Source organism: Pteropus medius, unplaced genomic scaffold (genome assembly GCF_902729225.1).
Source record: "Pteropus medius unplaced genomic scaffold, Ma_sr-lr_union100, whole genome shotgun sequence".
NCBI classification, from domain to species: domain Eukaryota; kingdom Metazoa; phylum Chordata; class Mammalia; order Chiroptera; family Pteropodidae; genus Pteropus; species Pteropus medius.
In genome coordinates, this window is record NW_024354503.1 from 9,325,593 (window position 1) to 9,347,483 (window position 21,891).

Consider the following 21,891-nt stretch of genomic DNA (forward strand, 5'->3'; position numbering starts at 1 on the left):
ACCTCTAGGTTTATTTGTATTTCCTATCTATTGCCTTTGTAAAAAACAGAGAAAACGATCACGGACAGGTATGCACTGGTGAAACGCAGGTGATTTCATCTAACTAAACTGGTCCGTGAAGGAGTTATACAGAATGGTACACCATCTGAGAGTCACATCTTAAAAAATATGGAGAGGAACCTTTGCCATCTCATCTCACCATGGTTCTTTACAAGCGACAAAGGCTAGCTCCGGTGCACTCCCAACATGGTATCCTGTCCTTTTCTTATACAGATTGCTGCTTTTAAAAAATGGTCACTTTCATACACTATAAACATCTGTATCATAACTCTGACCTTCTTAATGGGTCTTGGAAGAAAATATTTTAATTAAGAACCAGTTATCCTCAGAATTGTCTGAGCATGCCTCTCCTGAGCATTGCTTGGACTGTCTTTGAATCTGAACCCTCCTCCAGTCCATCTTATGAGACTTGGTGTGAATAGCTGAAATCCCACCTGTACCAACCAAAAAGGCCAGTTTTTAGAAAATAAAGGCTCACCCACCGTAAACCCCTGTTTTCATCTATGGCCCAAGCAGTGTAATTCCTTCATTCTTCAGATGCTATAATTGTTAAAAATCTCAGTGCCCAAAAGGGAAATAATGAAAGTAAATGAGAAGAATCATGAGTTACTGAAGTGTATGTGTAGGGGTGTGAATGTGTGTGTGTAAATATCTGTATTAAAACTTGACCCAATAACCTTGTGCTTGTCAAGTTCCATGCCTTTACACTATTTTTCCACATTTTCATAGACATATTTAAAGATGATGGTTCTTTTGTGGGCATAATTTGGTGACGTAGTAATAAAAGTCAGTGTAGACAATAGGCTATTTCAACGTTGACCCATTTGTTTGGACTTCTTGCTATCTCTCTTTGTCTCAAACACACACACACACACAAACACACACAAACACACACACACAGAAATGTGTGCAATGTTACCCCAAAGATTATCAAACTTTATAAACTGACAAAACAGACTGATTTTAGGAAACTCGCAAGGCCTAAACATTCATTCTTTTCAGATTTCTTATATTTTGGCATACATAAAATGATACAAGAAAAAGGGATGCTTTACTATGTGTATAAACCCTTCAGGCAAATTAGTTAATTTAAATAGAAAGTTTGCTATAGAGAGAATTGCTTAAGCCTTAAAAACAAACAAACAAACAAAAAAGCAAAATTAAAAAAAGCCCTATTCGGCTAATTTTTTAACAAACTTGTAATTACAGATAATTCTGCTCTACATCCAGGTGTGATGTTATTTACTACCCTACCCTCTTACCTCTCCTCTTTCTTTCTCTCTCTCTTTAATTTGTCCTCAAGTTTTTTAGAAAAAAGTTTTTGAAGGATTTTTCTTATGTTTACTGCTCATATGCAAAATAATGTGCTTTATCTTCTCATGGAGGGGTAATTTGAAAACAAAACTTTTGTGTTCGTGGGTTTACCTAATATATAAACTGCTTTTGAAGATAGAAACAAAAAATAAAAATGAAGGAAATATTTTCAGGAATTTTTACCAAGCTGAGAAGTCTTTAAAAATAAGAAAAGGACGAGTAAACTTGTTTCCAAATCCTTATTATTAGCTATCTTCATAGATGTAGCATTTATTTGACAGCAACCTTGAGTGAATTGAAATAGATTATGTAATAAAACATGCATTAACATGGATAGTGTTTCTTGTTGGGCTGCAGAGAATAAGAACATTTATCATTTTTATTTGACCTACAAAGTCCATGATAGTGAGGTTTACTTGTGTGGATAACAAACCCACATACTTGCATTCTTTCTGAATACCACTCAAAATAGCTGTACTATAGATTCTGGACTGGACTACTTCCAGTTAGAGGAGGGTATGGTTCTGTAATGGCATATTTCTAAAGCATAAAATGATACAAGAAAAAAGGATGTGTTCTAGTTTCACAAAATCAACTTTCCATTCATCCATCCATATATCCATTCATTCAACAAATATTTATTCAGTGCCTATTCCACATGCTCTAGTATTGAAACTGAGAGAATGGGAAATTCTAGCCTAAATCCAAGTAATTCTGTCATAAAGTGCTTAATTTTTGTAAATTCGTCTTTCCCGGACATAGTTGTTAGTTTGATAATATGTGAATACGATGATTCTAAATCTAGTGGATATGTTTATGTATGCTATCATATGTATATATACATAATATTTCCACAGAAATATTATATATGTATATAAAATCCATGTGTTTATGTATAATATACATACATATATAGTATTTCTATTGATGGACATGAATATATATGCCACAAACATATATACGAGCTGGCTAAATAATATACTCTCTGGTCTATTAGATGATTTATTTTCTTAGGTTATTGTATTTGTTGTCTTTGGCCTACTCAGGGATTTTTTTTTCTTTCTTTGAATAACTTATCTTTGGGAGATATTTTTATATTATTTGGAAATGTTCCAGTTTTCAAATTACAAAGTGATATCTGTTTCATCAATGCTTAAGCTAGCATGCACTGTGTTGCACAGAATTTTTCTTTTTCTATAGCACAGATTTTTTTAAATTAATGTATGCATTTTTTCTCTTTAAAAATTGCTGTATATTAGGCCTTTCCCCATTAGTGACTTCATTATTTGTGAATTTTTTTTAACTGTCATCAAGATCTTAAAAAGAGAAGAAAACAAAAAGGATTAGTGCCAACATTGAAGATAAAACCATAGTAACTTCTGGGACGAATTCTAAAAGCTAGAGAAAGAAGCATACACATAAAATAAATATCTATCCAACTCTGTCATTTTTATATGCTTTTATTGTAAATTTAATATATACTTATTTTTAAAAAAATCAAACCATATAGAATTAGAAGATACAAATTTCTCTGCTTAACCCACCCCTTATTTTCTAAGGGTAACCACTGTTAATGGTTTGGTATGTGTCCTTCCACACACTTTCTACACATATACAAATAAGTGTTTGTGTGTATACGTGTCTGTGTATGTCAGTTTAATACAAATAGAGGAATAATATTCTTACTGTCCTGTGACTATTTTTCATTTTATTATTTATTGGTAGACATCTTACCTTAACAGTTTAAATAGGTTTACCTCATTCTTTGCTAAAATACTACATATCCCATTGTGGGGCTATACTTTAATTTATTTAATTAGTCCTCTCTGGAGTGGACATTGAGATTCCTTTTGCTTCTCTAATATAAAGCATCAGTGAAGATCCTTTAGATATGTGGTTGTCACTTTGTGTTAACATTCCCATAAATTTTTTAATTTGGTTTTCATAAAATATTTGTAATAAAATTTTAATACATTTTCAGTAAATGGGATCATAGAGATAGTATATTTGAGACTTTTATCTTAGAGAAAAAGAAAGACTATGTAGAAGTGCATAATTTTTAAAGAAAAGCATCTCTTGCAGGATAATTTCCCGCCTGTTTGATTAGCCAAATAAATACCTTGCCAAGATGTATACAAGTAAATTAATCTTATTCCAATAAAAATAAAATGTAATGAGATCTCTATAAGATATCTGAGAAAGAGGCATTGATATTTGGATTGCCTCGTTGTAAAACTTGAGGGATTAAATGAAATAGCCAAATTGATGATGTTTATCACATTTTTTTTTAACACTATCCATGTTCATGCATGTTGCTCTGCAAAAGAGCTTAAATATGCCATTGTGAAAAATAGGAAGCAATATGTTGGCAATTATGAATGACCACAATTATCTATAGAAAAATATATTAGACTGTATGTGAGGTTTGATGGTTTGTTGGGATGCTTTATAAATTGTAGAATAACATGCATCATTCATTTTACAGTGACTCCCAGCAATTCCCTTAGAACTTCTGTTTGTGGCATTAATAAGAGGAGAGGGGTCAGACTTTTTGGTACAAGCAACATTCTGTTGCCACCACCTTGATTTTCTGATAGGTGCTATTGTATCCTTAATGTAGAACAGACAGGAAAAGAATCAAAGATAATTAAACACCAGTCAGGTTACAACCTGATATCTGTAATTGTACTTTCTCTGCTGTGGTATCAGGATTCAGTGCTGCCTGTCAGGAGATTTCCTCCTCTGTGCCACCCCTATCTCTTGAGTCCTTAGGCCCCAGGTGAGCCTTTATCTTTCAGTCCTACCACTCAAATAGATGGCCCGTGGATCCCTTAAAATACTCTCAAATCACTGTAATCTCTCCCAGTCCCTGGTGGCCTTCCCCAACCTCATTTTTCTCTACTCCTCTGATACTCTAGCTCCTCTTCACTAAAAGAGAGGAAAAGAGACAGGAGAGGGTGAAAACTCACTCTGGCATGTGCAAAGCATCAGCATTCCTTCTCGACCTTTGTCAAATTAGAGAGTACATCTGCCAACACTGATCCAGCTTCTTCCTCATTAAACAAATACAATTGTTTTTAACATTAGGCTTTTATCCCGCCTGTTAAATTCATAATTAAAAAAAGTTAGTGGCCTAAATAATATTAATTGGTGTACTTCATTAAGTACCAAAATTTTAAAAATTCATGCCAAAAGCCATTTTAGATTTTAATTTTACAAGCAAGCTGCACATATGCCTTAATGTGAGTCTTCCTATTGGATCATATGCTTATTCTTTCATATTTGTTGCACCTGAAATCTATCTCAATATTGAAAGTTAAGTTTTCCTGTGGTCAACTCTATTGTTTCGTGTTAATATCTATCATAAATATAGCCTTAAAACTCAGTAATGCACTTTAAAATATTTGTGCCATTTAACTAATTTGACAGAATTAGAGAAACTGATTACATATATTTTGAGGGAGAAAGAATAACAGTGTTAGTAAATATATGTCACCTCTTTAAATTTGGAAGGGAAGAGGGGTGGGATCTAAAACTGAAAATTTAAAACAAGTAAAATATACCTGAAAAAATGTAGCCAAGTTTCTGAAATTATAGTCATCCTAGAAATTGGTATCAGGAGCTCAAACATAGCTAGTAAATTAATAAACATTACCTAATAACCTAGTTGGAATGTTTGTTAAAAATATTTCTACCGTAAATTTTAACTGCATTTTTGTATTTTATGAAATCTATAAGAAATTCCATTGGCTAGAAACAAAGTAAATCAAAACTACCACCAATAGCCAGTTCGAGAGTATTTGTTTTTCAAATATTTGTGGCTTAATTATGACATTTTTCTCCTCCTATGGAAAATAAGTTCCAAAATCCCATTTTTAATATGTATATCACAATTTTTGCTTTAATAAACCTGAAATAATTTTACAGAAGCATTAAGATATGGTCAGAACAAAATCAGAGCTCCAGAATTTGGGGAGTATTCAAAATTGTGAAATGTTAGCTTTTGGATGCAAACCAATGATGCAAACCTTTAAAAAGAAATGCAATGGAACTCTTTTCTAACTGTGGTTTTAAGGATAGAGCTAGTACTCATTTAATAGCCAGTGGTGGGTAAGGCTTCTATCATACATCACTGTTGTGAGGCTGGAACTATAGTTGACTTTATCCAAATCCAAGAAGCAGGGAGTTCGTTTGGAGCATTAGCTGAAACCTTTCTATATCACATACCTTATAGATTCCTATGTATAGTGCCAATTTTAGAAGCATGTAATTACGTATATTTTAAACCTTATTCTTTTTTGACTAAAGAAATGACTATGTTGAGAATAACAATATGGTCTTAAAATGCAATAACTTATTTTTTTAAAACACACACAAAAGATTGCCACTGCTCTTTTTGTTTCCATTTCCTTTTAACTTATAAAAAAAATTATTAGGTGTATTTAACTCTGCATCACTTAGATTATACAGACTTATTAGCATAGAAAATATTGTTTTAGGACTGTCTCACTTTTTTGTCTCTCTGTTACATCGTTAATATTAAACGGCTTTCTTCCCTTGTGAAGTGATACTTTCATACTTCAATAGCAAGTGGCTGTTTTCTTTTAGATTTTCTGGTTAATTTGCTCCTCCCCTCTTCAGTCTCCTTCCTATCTTGGCTAAATGTGGGATTAATTCTGTCTCACCATTAACTCTTTTGACTCTAATGAAATAAAATTCAAACTCTGAAAGAACTCCATAATTTAGCAATGGTAGTGGACATAATTTACCTTGGTTTATTTTATCTGTAAATTGAAATGTATTAGGAATACCTGGAACACTGTTCTCTACTTAATAGGAGTTGGAGATCTCTGCCAGCTCTCTGACAAGAAGTAAAATGAATGAGAACATGTCAATTGGATTACAGAGCCTAAGATACTCTGAATCCAAGCTTCAGAAATTGCTTCATGAATATTGTAAGGTCACCGTTGTGTTTGCACATTAGTTGGACAAAAAGCACTTGTGGACATTTATTCAATGTGATCCCAAGTCACTCATGGTTCATCCAAAATGGCCAAAGATATGATTTATGGTCTATGTTTCAGCAAAAAGTTTGACAGCTTGGACTTGGCGCTAGATTTATATAGTGTTGTATTTGTATATAAAGACTCGACCATGGATTCATACCCTGTGAACATATTAGACTTTTAGATAATCTGAAGTAGATCATATTGACTATAACTGACATTAGCCCCATCTAAAGAAACCATTTGTCATTTGCAAATATTCAACTTTTTCATTGATATGATTTCGATAAAAGCCACACTCAAGATATATTTAACATAGGTTTAGTACATGATATAGGAAAGTTCAAGAGAGAGTCAAACAGGTGTTACAGGGCCCCGAAATTGCAAAAATCATGTCACTTCAGGTTCTTCCTTGTAGCTAGCAAACTGTGCTGTCAGTCATCGGTTCCCTACAAAGTTTTCAGGTATTCACCTTATGCCCCAGCTCGAGAAATAGTCTCAATAATCCAGTAAGTTCTTAAAATAACATTTTTCATTAACATATATATCCTCAGTGTTCAAATGTACTTTCATTGTTCCTTTCAAGTAAATACTACCTAATATTTGATATAAATATCATGTTACATGTTCCTTTATAAAGAAAATTCCAGATAAAGTATCATGATTTTTTAGCAGCTGACTACAAACCCTCTTTCTAAGACCCTTTTTTTTTTTTTTTTAAGTTCCATATGGTAATAGTTTACTTTGGGTATTTGATCATTTGTATCATAATTAAAATTCTTTAGATGGCATTGAAAAAAGTAAATCAACCTTATAATTCACATGAAGCCTAGAACAATAATTGATATATATGTATACATATACGTATATTCATTTATCTTGACAAGGACAGTCTGTTATAGATTTTTAATATGAGAATTAATTGACAATCTTGTTGTTTGTGAAAGCGATTATTAAATAGTAAATTTTGAGAGGTCACAGAAATAATCTCGTGTAGAAGGAATACAAAAACAGTAGTGTTAAAGTTAAGGTATGTTAACACATAATTTATTAAGAGGCCACAACAGTTAGTTGTTTTCGTTCTATTTTAAATAAAATTGATTATAAGACATAGTCATGAGACAAATATATTTATGTGTATGTATATCTATTGCAAAACTGTGGGACAATTAAATTATTCACATTCTCTTTTTCACAAAGAGTAAATTGCTAAAAAGAAAAATGTTTGGATGTTTAATCTGTTACAACTGTATATTCAGAAATTACAGTTCTAAGGAGTAATTCTCATCTCTTATTAGAATTGTCAGAACATATCCCATTTTAATTAAATTCTCATGAACAATAGCAAATGAGAAGAGATTTTTTTTAATTTTAAGATGAATGACTTTCATTAGTTTGTACCAGATCTTGTCCATCATTTTAGTATATTGCTTATTTTTCATTTTTTTGTAAAATTCGTAGTCATTTTCCAAATAATGTCATAATATTTTTATTTTTAAAATGAGCCTAGTTGAAAGAGATTTTCTTTACTCTTTCAATGATATTGGAAAATATTTATGTAATTTAATTTTTAAACTTTTTTTACATTTCCTTAGTCATGTTATTAATTTTGGTATTCATAAAACTATGTAGAAGAAACCATTATGAATATATTTTAAGAAAGAAGCAGGTAGAAATAAATAAGAAAATAGATGATATTAGTATCATGTAGAAATCTCTGAAAGAAAATTGGAAATGAAAAAAAAATTCTGTTGAGATGAAGATGTTGGAAAATAAGGAACATAAGACAGACCTTAATTTCCTACATTGTTATAGTAATTAACTTCTTATTTCCAAATGAGTAGTCTATGCTGTTGGTTCCATGAATTGTGCTTTTAGCATAATATAGAATTTCCCCCATTTTAGTGTTTATACATTCATTACTTAAAAGAAAGGGAGAAATTGGCGAATAAAAGCCAGGGAAACTGGGTTTATTACCATTTTCCAGTAGCACTAATGTATAGTCCCCTTAACCTTTCATATGGTGCTTTGTGTGATGAGAGTATATAACATTTATATATGTTATTAGTGCCTTATTTTTTTCACTTGGCTTTATTTCTTATCTAAAGAGCCATATATTTTTTGTGAGTGTTCCTTGGTCCCTCTATTTAAAGTCCTGATGAGACAGTGTATCTTTAGGAATGTATATAGGCTGCATTTGCTATCTTAATCCACTGTATTTGTAGAATTGCAGGTTAGCCAATGTATTTTTCTTAAATTCGTTGTTCATTTTTAAGCTAAAGTATAAAACATATTAAACAATCAATTGAAGCCATTATAATTGAAATATGTTTTTAAACCACAAAAGAAGAACGATGATTACTAAAATTTAAAACAGGAGTTGGAATGGCTGTCAGTCTTTGTATCTATAGCTCCAATTAGAACAAAACTATGAAAAGCATTAAAAAAGAAAAGTAATTATATGATACTTCAGGAATTTGAGCAGCTCTCTACAACTCGTCTTTGGAAATATGGTATCTGTAATCTACTTCCACACAGATGCTAAAGAACCATGGTTTTGCTATTTACATATAGTTATTCATTTACAGTGATCTGTATCAACATCAAAACATTTTGTACAGTATGTTATTTTGTTCTTGGTCTTTGCCTTTTGTGTTAGCTTTATACAAAAAGTTATTTTTGTTGTATTCTTTATGTACCATAATATATAATTCAACTTTTCCTGATGAATGTATGATGAATAATTAAAATAAATCATGTGCTTAGAAAAGACAAAGACGCAGGCTGTATATGCAAATATGTGTAAATATTAGACAAAGAAAAAAAAAGAAAAATAATCTTCCTGCCAACAGATACGTCCTGCTGGACAGGACCTGGAAATTAATGGATTTTTTTTAAGCAGTGAAATTTAAAAATCTATTACCTCAAGAATTTTCAGTGGATATGTATCAGTGTACTGCTCCTTCTTATTAAATGCAGTCTCGCTTGCTGCCGGCAGTACAAGCAACCCAAGTATCAGATCCAACGAATTTTAGGGGCAAGTCTTTCAAAATAGATACCTTGAAATATTTTGGCATCTAATTTTAGACTTTCAGTAATGTCCCTATGGCCTTCTGTTGTGATTGGGCTTTCTTTTTTATTGTTTTTGATTGGTGGTTTTAGAATGGAAGGCTAATCTTAATTATGAGATCAGATCTCACGGAAGGATATAATGACTCTCACTCTACTTGGATGAAAATATAATGGGAATCAACTATTTTGATTGTCACTGTATGAACTGTTGTATGGTTCCTGTGGAGTGCTGTTTACTCCCATGATGTGTGCAATACACCATGCAACATCATCTAGCAATGCCTAATAAAAGTTTTTAAAAGAGAAGAATCTTGCCTTTTTTTCTAATAGATTTGTAATTTAAAGGAATTAAAAGGTAAAATTTGACTGTCAAAATTACGTGTACATAAGTAAATTTAGAAAGGGTTATTGAAGTCATGCCTGCACTAGATTCTAAGAAAGGAGAAGCAGGAATGAACAGAAATTCACGAGTGTGCTTTCTGGAAGGTGGATTGTCTTAGGTTGCTGTGGCATGATTTGAGGAAAGCACAGAAGACAGTGAAAATCAATCTGAACATTCTTCATGGGGTGTGATAAAGAAGCAAATGCTGTGGAAGTAAGAGTGTGGCTTAGGGTGGTGACTGCTCCTTAGACAAGGGGGGCTGGACGGGACACCCCCAACAGTAAATAGAAGAACTTCATTTCACCATACTCTATCATCAACGAATTGATTAATTGTTTTGCTTGTATTGTGTATGAGGCTTTCTAGGAAGACTGTGAATTCCCTGAGGTCAGGGATCATGTTCCGCTCATTTTTGTGTCCCCTGGGCCCTCTGTAGAAACTGGTAGGTACATCACAGCCACTGAAATCCTTGTAGAATAAATGCCAAAACTACTTAGAAGTTGAGATTTTTCCAAGATTTCTCAACTCCAGAAATGACGAAGCCAGGGATTCGAATTGGACCGTCCTACTCCAGATGGGTGAGCGCACTGGATTTTAATTAACAAAGAGAGCAGCGGGAGATGGGAAGAATGCTAGACAGGTAATGGGAAGCCTAAGCTCCAAGCTTAGCTTCTCATTCTCTAGCTTGTGTGCTTAGTAATGTCACCTTTTGGTGCCTTCTCATTCTCTTCTATCTTAAATTGGAGGAGTTGTTTTAGATGATTTCAGAAGAAATATTTATCTAGTGCCTACTATGTGTTCGTATAGTATATTTGTTTACATAGTATGTTCACGTGCATCCTTATATAAGTCTTACATTCTCCTTGTAGTGTTTTTGCTATCCTCATTTTACAAAGTTTACAAACTAAACAAAACTAAAAATAAAAGTTAAGTGAGTTTGAAAGTCATACAGCAAAAGCTTAATTTAAACTCAGGGCTGCTGCCTGCCAGTATTCAGTTCCCTCCCCTGGGAAAATTCTGACATCTTCTGAGAAAAAATAATGAGGGAGATATTCTTTTACAATTTCAACATCCTTTGCCCAAATCCCCAGTTCCCATCATCAACAAAATAAAACAAAAACAAGTCAGGATTGCCTTTGTCCAGAGTAGACTGGGCTCCCAAGGCAGCGGCCCCCCATGCAGAGGCCCGGGCTAGGCACAGCCGGTCCAGTGGAAGAGACTCCTGGACCACTACAGTGCTAGGATCCAGGGCTGCAAACGCCTTCCTTTAGGGGAAGCAGGCTAGTGTACAGAAGCATCTTTGTCCCCAGTAACCCTGGCACGAGGCTGTGGGAAGCCTGGAGAGCATGGGCAGTCAGGCTGCCTATGGTATGTGACTGCCCTGGGGCTGGATTTCTGGCAGGGAGATAGCTGTTTGGGGAGAGGTGCCAACTGTGAGATGCGTGCTGCCCACGCACTGCTAGCCACCTCCCTCCCCCACCCCCTAATCCCTGTGACCCCCACTACACCCAACCCTTTCACCCCTACCCCCCTCACCTCTACTGTTGCCCCACTGCAGGGACCGGGGGTAGCAGGTCTCCTTCAGGAGACAGCAGCATCTGAGTATTTGGGAGCAACAGGCCTCGAGGCTGTCTCTTTTACTTGTGTGTTGAAAGCTAAACTTGGCTGATAAATTTCCTATGTGTCTGAATTCTTTGACGAATCTGTTCTGTGATGTTAGATTAGCCACATAACCTTTCCAGACTAAAATGAGGAGTGCAATGGCAGTCTCTAAAATCTCTTTCAGCAATTAAATTCAGATCTTTGCAAACTGTTTTTAAAGTTAGTTCAAAGACTTCAGTTACTAGCATTTCTCCAATCCAGACAGGCTGTGGCAAGCCTCTGTGCCTTTGCACAGGCTGGTTCCCTACCTCGTCCTGCTCTACCAAACTCCCACTTCTCCATAGTCCTTGGACTCAGGATCTTCTTTTGCCAGAGGCCAGCCTGCCAGTACCCACTGCAAATCACTACTAAGCAAGGCAATTATATTCATTTCCCGGCGCTGCTGTAGCAAAGTACCACACGGATGACAGAAATGTATTTTCTCTCTATTCTGGAGGCCAGAAGTTCAAAATCAAAGTGTCAGTAAGGATGATTCCTTCTGGAGGTTTTGAGGGAGAATCCGTTTCATGCCTCATTCCTAGCCAATGGTGGTTGCCAGCAATGATTGGCATTCCTTTACTTTAGTATTATTATTAAACAGAAAGATTTTCTCCACCTGACATTAAGAGAGCCAAACACTAAACACTGAGAATTACAGTGGAGAAGAATTGGCTATTTTATTATAAATGGTGCCACCCAAAAGAACAGGGGAAGCTAATGTTCAAAACTCAACTCCCCGATGGCGTGTAGGTTACAGATTATATAGGGCAAAACCACAAGACTCCATGGGTTAGGGGTTCAGGGTCATGTGGGGAGCTGATTGGTCAAAGGTGAGGTAATAAGTCATTTATTCATGTCTTATGGACAGTACTGAGATCTGTTCCAGCATCCTGCTATCTGGTTTCATGAGAAAGCAGCCAGGAAGTCATTCTACCTTAGGGCTCAGAAGCTGAAATATAACAAGTCAAGATGTTATCTTTAGCCTTCCAGAGGTCCAGACCCTGTGACCATTAGTTAGTTCTAGCCTACTGTTTTCCGCTGCTTCAGTGTTTGCTAATGGGTGGGTGAGGAAGCCAGGTGTCCTGGGGGATAGATAAATGGATAAATAGATGATGATAGATAGATGATAATAATAGATCGATAGATAGATAATAGATAAATAGATAATAGATGATGATAGATGACAGATATAGATAGATGATGATTCATAGATAAATGATAGATAGATGATTGAAAGACAGATGATAGATGATGGATAGATAGCTGGGATGATTTCTAGAGCTGGGTTTTAAAGCTAAATTTAGTCAAGGTCATAAGGACTCTTGGTTTCAGTATCTTCACTTCAGTCATTGGATTTCGGGCCCACTCTCATCCAGTAAGACCTTGTTATGGGCTAAATTGTGAACCCCCCGTGCATATGTTAAAGTCCTAACCCCCAGAACCTTAGAATGTGACTCTATTTGGAGACAGGTTCTTTAAATAGGTCATTAAGGTAAAATGAGTTCATATCAGTGGGTCCTAATCCACTATGAGAAAAAACTGGAGCAACGTGATGACATCCTGTTGCCTCCTTGCTGGCTATAAGGAGACTATTCCCCTAGAGTTACCAGACTGAATTCAGTTCATTCAGTTAAATTTTAACTTTAAATAAACAACCAGTAATTTTAGGATAACTATGTCTCAACAATTTTATTTATAGAATATATATAAATAAATAAAATCAGGCATGATAGAAATAACACAGACAGACATTGGACCCAGACAGACAAGATTACAAATCTAGCCTCTGCTGTTTAGGTCAGGGAACTAGGGGACAAGTTATTTAACCTCTCTGTACCTCAAATTCCTTATCTGTAGAAGCAGAATCCACTTACCTGGAAGGGTGGTTGTGGGATTAAATGTTTGTTATGCCATGCCTCAGTAACTAGAACACTAATACTACATAGCGATCAACGGCTCAAGAAATATTTTTGAAGGAATGAAAGAACACTTTTCTCTTCCCTATATAGAATTCTCTGGAGGACTGGGACCATTTCCAGCTATCTCTAAAACAAGACCTAGGACGGGCCACAGCTCAATCTAGGGAGCACCTCTGGCTTCCATTGGAAAATTCACTCCACATCCTCTGTTCCCCAGAATGACTCAGTTCTAGGAGCAGGGGAATTCTCTAAAAGGTACAGCCAATTTGACACCAGCACAGTCTTCCTTCTAGAATAAGTGTGATTGCTGGTTACAATACAATGGCAGCAACATCTTACATTAACATAAAGTAACCTAACCCATCAGGGCCTGTTTCTTGTGTTGCATTGAAATTAAAAGCACCCTCCTACTTGTGAAGGTGATCTAACTAATTTAAATGAGTCTAAACAGTTATTAAATAGCATGTAATTTGCTCTGGTTTTATTAGAAAATTATTTGAGTGGCACATTTATTTCCTAGAGCTAGGATCAAATTTTTGTTTCCTTTCACAGTGTGCATTTTTATATAATCAGTTGGTAACAGTAAAAAATATCTAAAAAGTATATGATTTGTAAACATAAAACTGTTTCTGTTCAGATATAAAAATCATTGTAAAAGAGATTTTTTTTTCTTAATGCTACTTTTATACCTAGAAATTTTGCTCTTGATTTGCATTCCTAATTAAGAAATTTATATCACATAAATATGATGGTCTGGGGTAGTGAAATGAGCATTAACTCATGAGTCTAAAGGTCTGGATTCTACTGCCTGTTCATAGATGCTATGGCATTGAACCAGATGTTCCATCTCTCTGTAGCCAAATTTCCTTCCCTTGAATATAGGGAAACTAGCTCTCTAACATATTATAATATTAGAATATAATGTTACATAGAATAGAACTATACTATGAACAGAAATATGTAATAAAATCAAAGCACAGCAATTAAAAACATTTCACAATTTTATAAAGTTAAATTTTGATTTAACAACAGCACAATGGGAATAAATATATTGTGGATACTCTTCATACAGGAGGCCCTAAGAAGTAATCAATGAATGGAAACTCCCTTCTCCCTTCGCTTAAGTAAATACTGTTGACCCAGAGAATGTTATTAACGATCACTGGCTTGTAATAATGACCCCTGAATTAATATGCTTCTCAGTCTGGTCATTAATTTAACATTGAACTAACACATATTGGCTTGCCACATTAGAATTTTGGTTTGCCAAGTTAGACATGATTGCATACTTTAAGACATTTTAAGGCTTGTTTCTCTTAGCTAATCTACTATAGAAATTGGTTACAGGAAGTGCCAGTATCAAGGGGACAGCCCTGAGAAATCATCTAGGCATTCCATGAGGGAGATTGAATGATTTCCCCCTCAACCAGCAGCACAGAGGCCCTTTCAACACCCAGAAATAGATCTCCCATTGAGCTTCTGTTTATCTCCTCTGACCATAAAAAGCAGCTGGCCCTGCAGGAAAGGCTGGCGGCAGCAATTAACTCCAGGAGGCCATAATCTGGAATCCTGAGCGATGAGAATAAAGGCTGCTCAAAGAACCTGTGGAGTCATGTTGATAGCTCATTGCTAGTACCAGTCACTCCTCAGGAGGAAATCTGTGAACTAAACACCACACACCTCACTGCAAAATTGCCTGTAACCGGCATTCAGAATCATTCAGAATCATTCAGAATCATTCAGAATCATTCAGAATCATTCAGAATCATTCCATTATTCTCAGAATTGCTTCATGATGACCATTTATCAAGTATCTGCTATATATATAGATAAATGTTGAGGGTATTTTGTTAAATAAAAAGTGTTTAGAAAAGGATTGATTGATACAATTGTTCTCACCTTCCATTCCTTTATATTCAAACTTTGTTCAGTATTAGACTAACAGTAATAATAAAAACAGAAAGGAGAATCAGTTTTTTTAAAGACCATCACAGGCATTATGAGGTTTCTATTGGGACACTTCACACATCTTTGCTGAACAGTTACCAGGTTATTAGGAAACAGCTTCAAACATGTCTCTTATCTTTGCTAAGAGCCCTTAAGAAGACTATTCTTGTTGCTTATCTTCTCTACAAATGCATTAATGAAAGCCTGGAAAATGACAATAATCTAATTCATTAGGCATGTGTCCAGGAGCAGAACTGGGAAGTATCAAGTTCAACCAAATGACCATCTGAAACCTATTTCCAGATGGCCATTTCAATTCAACTTGGTGCTATTATTCTTCAATAAACTAAAAAACACCCCAAATCTTTTTATTTTAAATCTTTTAAATTAAGTTTATTAGGGTAACATTGGTTAATACAATTGTATAATTTTCAGGTATACATTATAATTTGACATCTATATATTCTATTGTGTGCTTACCACCTAAAGTCCAGTTGCCTTCAGCTACCATATGTTTGATCCCCTTTACCCACTTCAGCCTACCCCTCCCCCCCCCTATATTTGACTCCCTTTACCCTGTCTACTTCTTCCCTCCTCTCCCACCATCTACCCTCTGGTAACCACCAGTCCATTGTCCATGTCCCTGGGTCTGTTTGTTTGTCCTGTTCATTTGTTGCTTTTTAGGTTTATATCCCACATATAAGTGATATCATGTGATTTTCAACTTTTTCTGTCTGGCTTATTTCGCTTAGCATGATTATCTCGAGGTACATCCAGGTTGCAAATGGCAGTATTTCATCTCTTCTTGTATATATGTATCACAGCTTCTTTAGCCAATCATCTATCATAGGACACCTCGGTTGCTTCCATGTTCTGGCCACTGTGAATAATGCCGATATGAACATCAGTGTGTAAATATCTTTTCAGGTATGGGTTTTCAAGTCTTTAGGGTAAATACCCAGTAGAGGGATTGCTGGATCATATGGTAGATCAATTCCTAGTTTTTTTGTGGAACCTCCATACTGTTTTCCAATTTGCAGTTCCACCAGCAGTGTATGAGGGTTCCTTTTTCTCCACATCCTCTCCATCATTTGTTATTACTTGTCCTGTTGATTTTAGCTATTCTAACAGGTGTGAGATGGTATCTCATTGTGGTTTTGATTTTCATGTCCCTAATAGCTAGCGATGTTGAGCATCTTTTCATATATTTGTTGGCCATTTGTACGTCCTCTAGGGAGAAGTGTCTGTTCAGGTCCTCTGCCCATTTTTTGATTGAATCATTTGTTTTTTTGTTGTTATTGAGTCGTATGAGGTCTTTGTATATTTTGGATATTAGGCCCTTATTGGAGGTGTTGCTTGCAAATATATTTTCCCATTCGGATGGTTGTCTCTTTACCTTGTTGACGATTTCTTTTGTTGAACAGAAGCTTTTTAGTTTGATGTAGTCCCATTCATTTATTTTTGCTTTTACTTCCCTTGCCTTTGAGGTCAAATTCATAAAATCCTCTTTTAAGTCCAAGGTCCTTGAGTTTAGTTCTTATGTTTTCTTCTATGCATTTTATTGTTTCAGGTCTTATATTCAGGTCCTTAATCTATTTTGAGTTAATTTTGGTGTGTGGTGATAGATAATCATCTAGTTTCATTCCTTTGCAGGTGGCCTTCCAATTTTCCCAGCACCATTTATTGAAGAGGTTTTCCGTTCTCCACCGTATGTTTTTCGCCCTTTTGTCGAAAATTGTTTGCCCATATAAATATGAGTTTACTTCTGGACTCTCGATTCTGTTCCACTGATTCATGTGTCTGTTTTTCTGCCAATACCATGCCGTTTTGATTACTATCACTTTGTAGTATAATTTGAAGTCGGGCAGAGTAATGCTTCCAGCCTCATTCTTTTTGCTCAGGATGGCTTTGGCAATTCGGGGTCTTTTGTGCTTCTATACAAATCTGATGATTTTTTGTTCTATTTTTTAAAAAAATGCTGATGGGATTTTGATGGGGATTGCATTAAATCTGTATAATGCTTTAGGTAATATAGTCATTTTAACTATGTTGATTCTTCCGATCCAAGAACACGAAACACCTTTCCATTTCTTGGCATCTTCTTCGATTTCTTTTAATAGGGTCTTGTAGTTTTCATTATATAGGTCCTTCACATGTTTCGTTAAATTTATTCCCAGGTATTTTATTCTTTTTGTTGCAATTGCAAAAGAAATTCTTTTTTCCACTTCTTTTTTCTGATGCTTCATTAATAAAGTATAAGAACACTATAAATATTTGAACATTGTTTTTTGTATCCAGAGACTTTATTCTATTTGCTTATTGTTTCTGCAGTGTTTTTGTGGAGTCTTTATGGTTTTCTATATAGAGAATCATGTCATCTGCAAATAATGACAGTTTGACTTCTTTGTTTCCTACTTGGATGCCTTTTATATCTTTCTCTTGCCTGATTGCACTTGCTAGCACCTCCAATGTTATATTGAATAACAGTGGTGATAGTGGACAACCTTGCCTTGTTCCTGATCTTAGAGGGAAGGTTTTTAGTTTTTCACCATTAAGTATAATGCTGGTTGAGGGTTTGTCATATATGGATGGCCTTTATTATGTTAAGGTGTTTTCCTTCTATACAATTTCATTAAGTATTTTAATCATAAATGGATGCTGTATCTTGTCATAGGCTTTTTCTACATCTATTGCTATGATCATCTGATTCTTATTTTTTAATTTGTTTATGTGATGTATCACATTAGTTGATTTGCCTATGTCGAACCATCCCTGTGCCTCTGGGATGAAGCCCACTTGATCGTGGTGTATAATCTTTTTTAATATGTTGCTGTATTCGGTTTGCTAGTATCTTATTTAGGATTTTTGCATCTGTGTTCATGAGAGATATTGGTCTATAGTTTTCTTTTTTTGTGTTATCCACCCCAAATCTTTAACCCGAAAACTTCTTTGGGTCTAACAAATATGTTCAAAGCTATAGATAGCCAATTTTATTATAAATATCTAGCTTTTGCATAATACTTTTATTTTATCTGAAATTTGTTTTATAACATGAAGATAAATGTTTTTGAGGAGTTTGGGTTCTGCCATGGTGATATAACCCCCTTTAGCTGATCTCATTGCACTGCCTACAACAAAAATAAAAAAAAAAAAACACCACCTAAAAAGTCTGAGAATAAACAAAACCAGGCAGAGTGTGGTGGGGAGTCAAAATGCACAGAAGTGCCTCCTCTGTGGAGGTAAGGGTCTTAGTTGTTTTCCTGGAATGATTTTGCCCCAAAGGCACAGTTTTAGAGGGCACAACTGCTAAAATTCCAGTAGAAAACTCTGCTATCTTACTGGCCTTCTAAACCACAGAAAGACAGAACAAAAGGGGCATCATGGAAGGGAGAGAGCTGGAGAAAGGAAAATAAATGAAAAGAGAAAATCTCTATGACTATACAGAAACTATTTTTAAAAAGAACTAAAAAAAAATGTAGAATCGAAAAATGTAATATGTGGAAAACCTCGCTGGAGGAGTTCAAGGGTATAATGTAGATAACGGACTGGAGTCATTAAACTTGAAGATAGATTGATAAAAATTATTTTATCTGAAGAACAGAAAGAAAAAAGATTGAAGAAAAATACATACAATCTTAAGGATCCATGGGGCAAGAACAAAAGCTCCAATGTATGCCCTGGGAATCCCAGGCAGAGAGAAGAAAGTGATTGGAGGATGGATTACAAAAGGACTTAAGGAAACTTTCTAGAAAATATTCATTAACTTAATTGTGGTAATGATTTATACATATGGAATGTGGAAATGCATTTAATTATACATGTTTAATTTAAACTTAAGTGTTTAATATCAATTGTACTTCAATAAAATTGTTTAAAATTTGTTTTAATTTACATACATACAAAAAAGGAAAAAAAATAAATGTTTTTTACCTGAAACTGAGGATCCCTATGACTTTGATTAAATTTAGTTTTTGTTGTTTTTTTTTAAGGTGAGGCAACCCTTGGTTGACCTCACAGATTGCAAGGACCTTGTCAGCTCACAATCCCTTTTTTAAAATTTTTTATGCCTACAACACCTGGTCTTCCTAGGTGGTCTACCATCCAAGTACTAACCAGGCCCAACCCTGCTTAGCTTCCGCAATCAGATGGAATCACGCTTGTTCAGGGTGGCATGGCCATAGACCTAGTTTTAGATAGAGATATAGATGATAGACAGAATGATAGATAGATAGATAGATAGATAGACAGATAGATATATATATATATATATATATATATATATATATATATATATATATACCCCTCAGAGATCTAGCCTTTCCCCAGATAATCAGCAACCCCAGAAGGCAGCAGAAGACAGTAGCTCAGACCTGACTAATAGACCTCTGGCAGGCTAAAGATAACATCTTGACCTAAAGTATGTTTCAGCTCCTGAGCCCTAAAGTGGACTTTTCCGCCAGACCAGACAGAAGGACGCTGGAACAGACCTCAGAACTGTCCTCAAGACCTTAAGAAATGATTTGTTACTCTTAGCTCACCTCCTAGCAATCAGCCTCAACCCTGAACCCCTAACACACAGTGTCATGTGATTTTGCCCTATATAATCTATAACCTACACATACCATCAGGGATTCTGTGTTTTAGCATTACCTTCCTGTCTCTCAATTGGCCAATTCGATATTAAAGTATGTTTTCTTTCTATACTACAAAATCCTGCTCGTGCATTTCATTGGGCCAATGCATGCAGGAAGGTGGGCTCAAAAACACTGGAGTCCCGGTAATACACCCAAATAAGATTAGAGTGATTCTTGTTTTCTCCTCTACTTTTTCTTTTTCTGTATTTTCTAAATTCTTGTTATGTACACGTCTTTCTTTGTTTAAATTCTATGTTTTAAAATTGGGAAAAATTAAACTTTTTTTCGTAAATTAGCAACTAGATTAAATACAGTATTATTTATCTGGTTATGTATTAGGGTATTTTCCATCAAAGTTTTAAAAACCATTTAAATTTTATATTTGTTTTACCTATTGGATATGTTGTGTGTTTGAAGTATTTCTTGTTTTATTTTATTTGAATTTGCATGCTTCAATATTAAGTTTTTGATTTCTGGCAATTTGAAAGAGAATAAAAACACAAAAACACATTATTCAGAAATAGCTGTCTTACCATACATACTTAAATGGCTAAAACCTAAACCAAAAATAATATGACCCGATCTGTAACCCAGAATGATTATGGGTTAAAACTACTTTCTGAGTTGATTAATAATATTTTCTTTCTTTTTACAGACGTGAAAATCAACTTAATCACAGATTTGCTATTTTAATATTACGATAATTATTTCCATCACCATTTTAAACACTACATAAGAATTTTGTGTCTTTTTAAACATATTACTTCTAATATGTGACAATAATTCATTTTCTGCGAATGTGGGCAGAAGAAAAATATAGCTTACTAAGTAAATGTATATTTATTTGTCTTTGATAATTTGCTGGTATATAAACCGTAAGTAGAAGAAGCCCAAGGCAATTGATTTTATAGACCATTATATTGCGAGTATTTTCTCCTTTTCGTAAGGCCCATTTGGATTTTATCACATAGCTATCGTTTTTCTTTATTAGAAGTTACAATCTAAGCTAAATAGTCTTAATTTGTAGTTAAACTAAAAAGAAAGAAAATTAAGTATTTTGTAGATAAAAATTGAATAACCTACTTGGTGTTGTTGGTGGTAATTGCATTTCATCAAATCGCTATCATCATATAGCCTTGGCAATTAGCCTAGAACCTCAGGCCACGCCCTCCAAAAAAAGGAGAGCCCCAAATTAGATCTTGCTTGAAGGTAATAGTTTATTTTGAGATGTGAATCCGAGAAACAGAAGTGAATGGCTGGGAGAATGAAACAGAAAAGGAAGAAAAGCTTATCCATAGATATGTTATCAAGACACAATTGTCTCTGTGGGCATCATGCCCCAATTCTGCAGGACCATCTGAAGAACCATGTAGACTGTGCCTGGGAGTTGATCACCCCAAAGACAGAAAGAGATGTGGATCCACCCACTCTGATCCCTGTGAGTCAAGTGTTGTGCTGTGGGACAATAATTTAGTCCTGCTTCTGTGTTTGCCCGTGAATCTCAAGGGCTCAGCAGCCTCCACAGAGCATCCAGCAAAGTAGAGGCAGAGAATTCCCAAGGTGGAAACCTGAGGAAGGCGCTGCTAGGCTACACTTGCTAGCAACTGATGGCCTCTGTATGGCTGAAGTGAAAGGATGGACTAAGCAGATGTGAGAGCACAAGAGCTGTCAATACAGTGTTGAAGAGATAAATATACCAACAAAGAAGAAAATAAGACAATTTATTAGGTATTTTAGGCAAGAAAAATTGCATTAGCCTCTAACACACACATGCAAACACACAGAGACACATTCAGTGTATGTGTGTGTGTCGTGGAGCTGGTTTCCATCAGCTTTTGAGAGTCAGTTATGTTCTCTCTTCCAGACTCCATGTTCAGTAACACCAGATTGGTATTTTAAAACTGACAAAAATGGGA

At 35.0% G+C, this 21,891-nt stretch overlaps 1 protein-coding gene and 1 pseudogene across 1 annotated transcript in view; one reads left to right on the plus strand and one right to left on the minus strand.

Annotated features, from left to right (window-relative positions):
• Positions 1–9,758, plus strand: part of RNF217 (ring finger protein 217) — a 113,723-nt gene extending 103,965 nt beyond the window's left edge. The window contains 1 exon segment of the mRNA XM_039854669.1: positions 9–9,758. Within this exon segment, the coding sequence (XP_039710603.1) occupies positions 9–82 (74 nt within the window). The 3' untranslated portion in view covers positions 83–9,758.
• A 9,647-nt stretch (positions 9,759–19,405) lies between these two features.
• Positions 19,406–19,524, minus strand: LOC120596389 (uncharacterized; annotated as a pseudogene).
• Between the last annotated feature and the right edge of the window lie 2,367 nt (positions 19,525–21,891).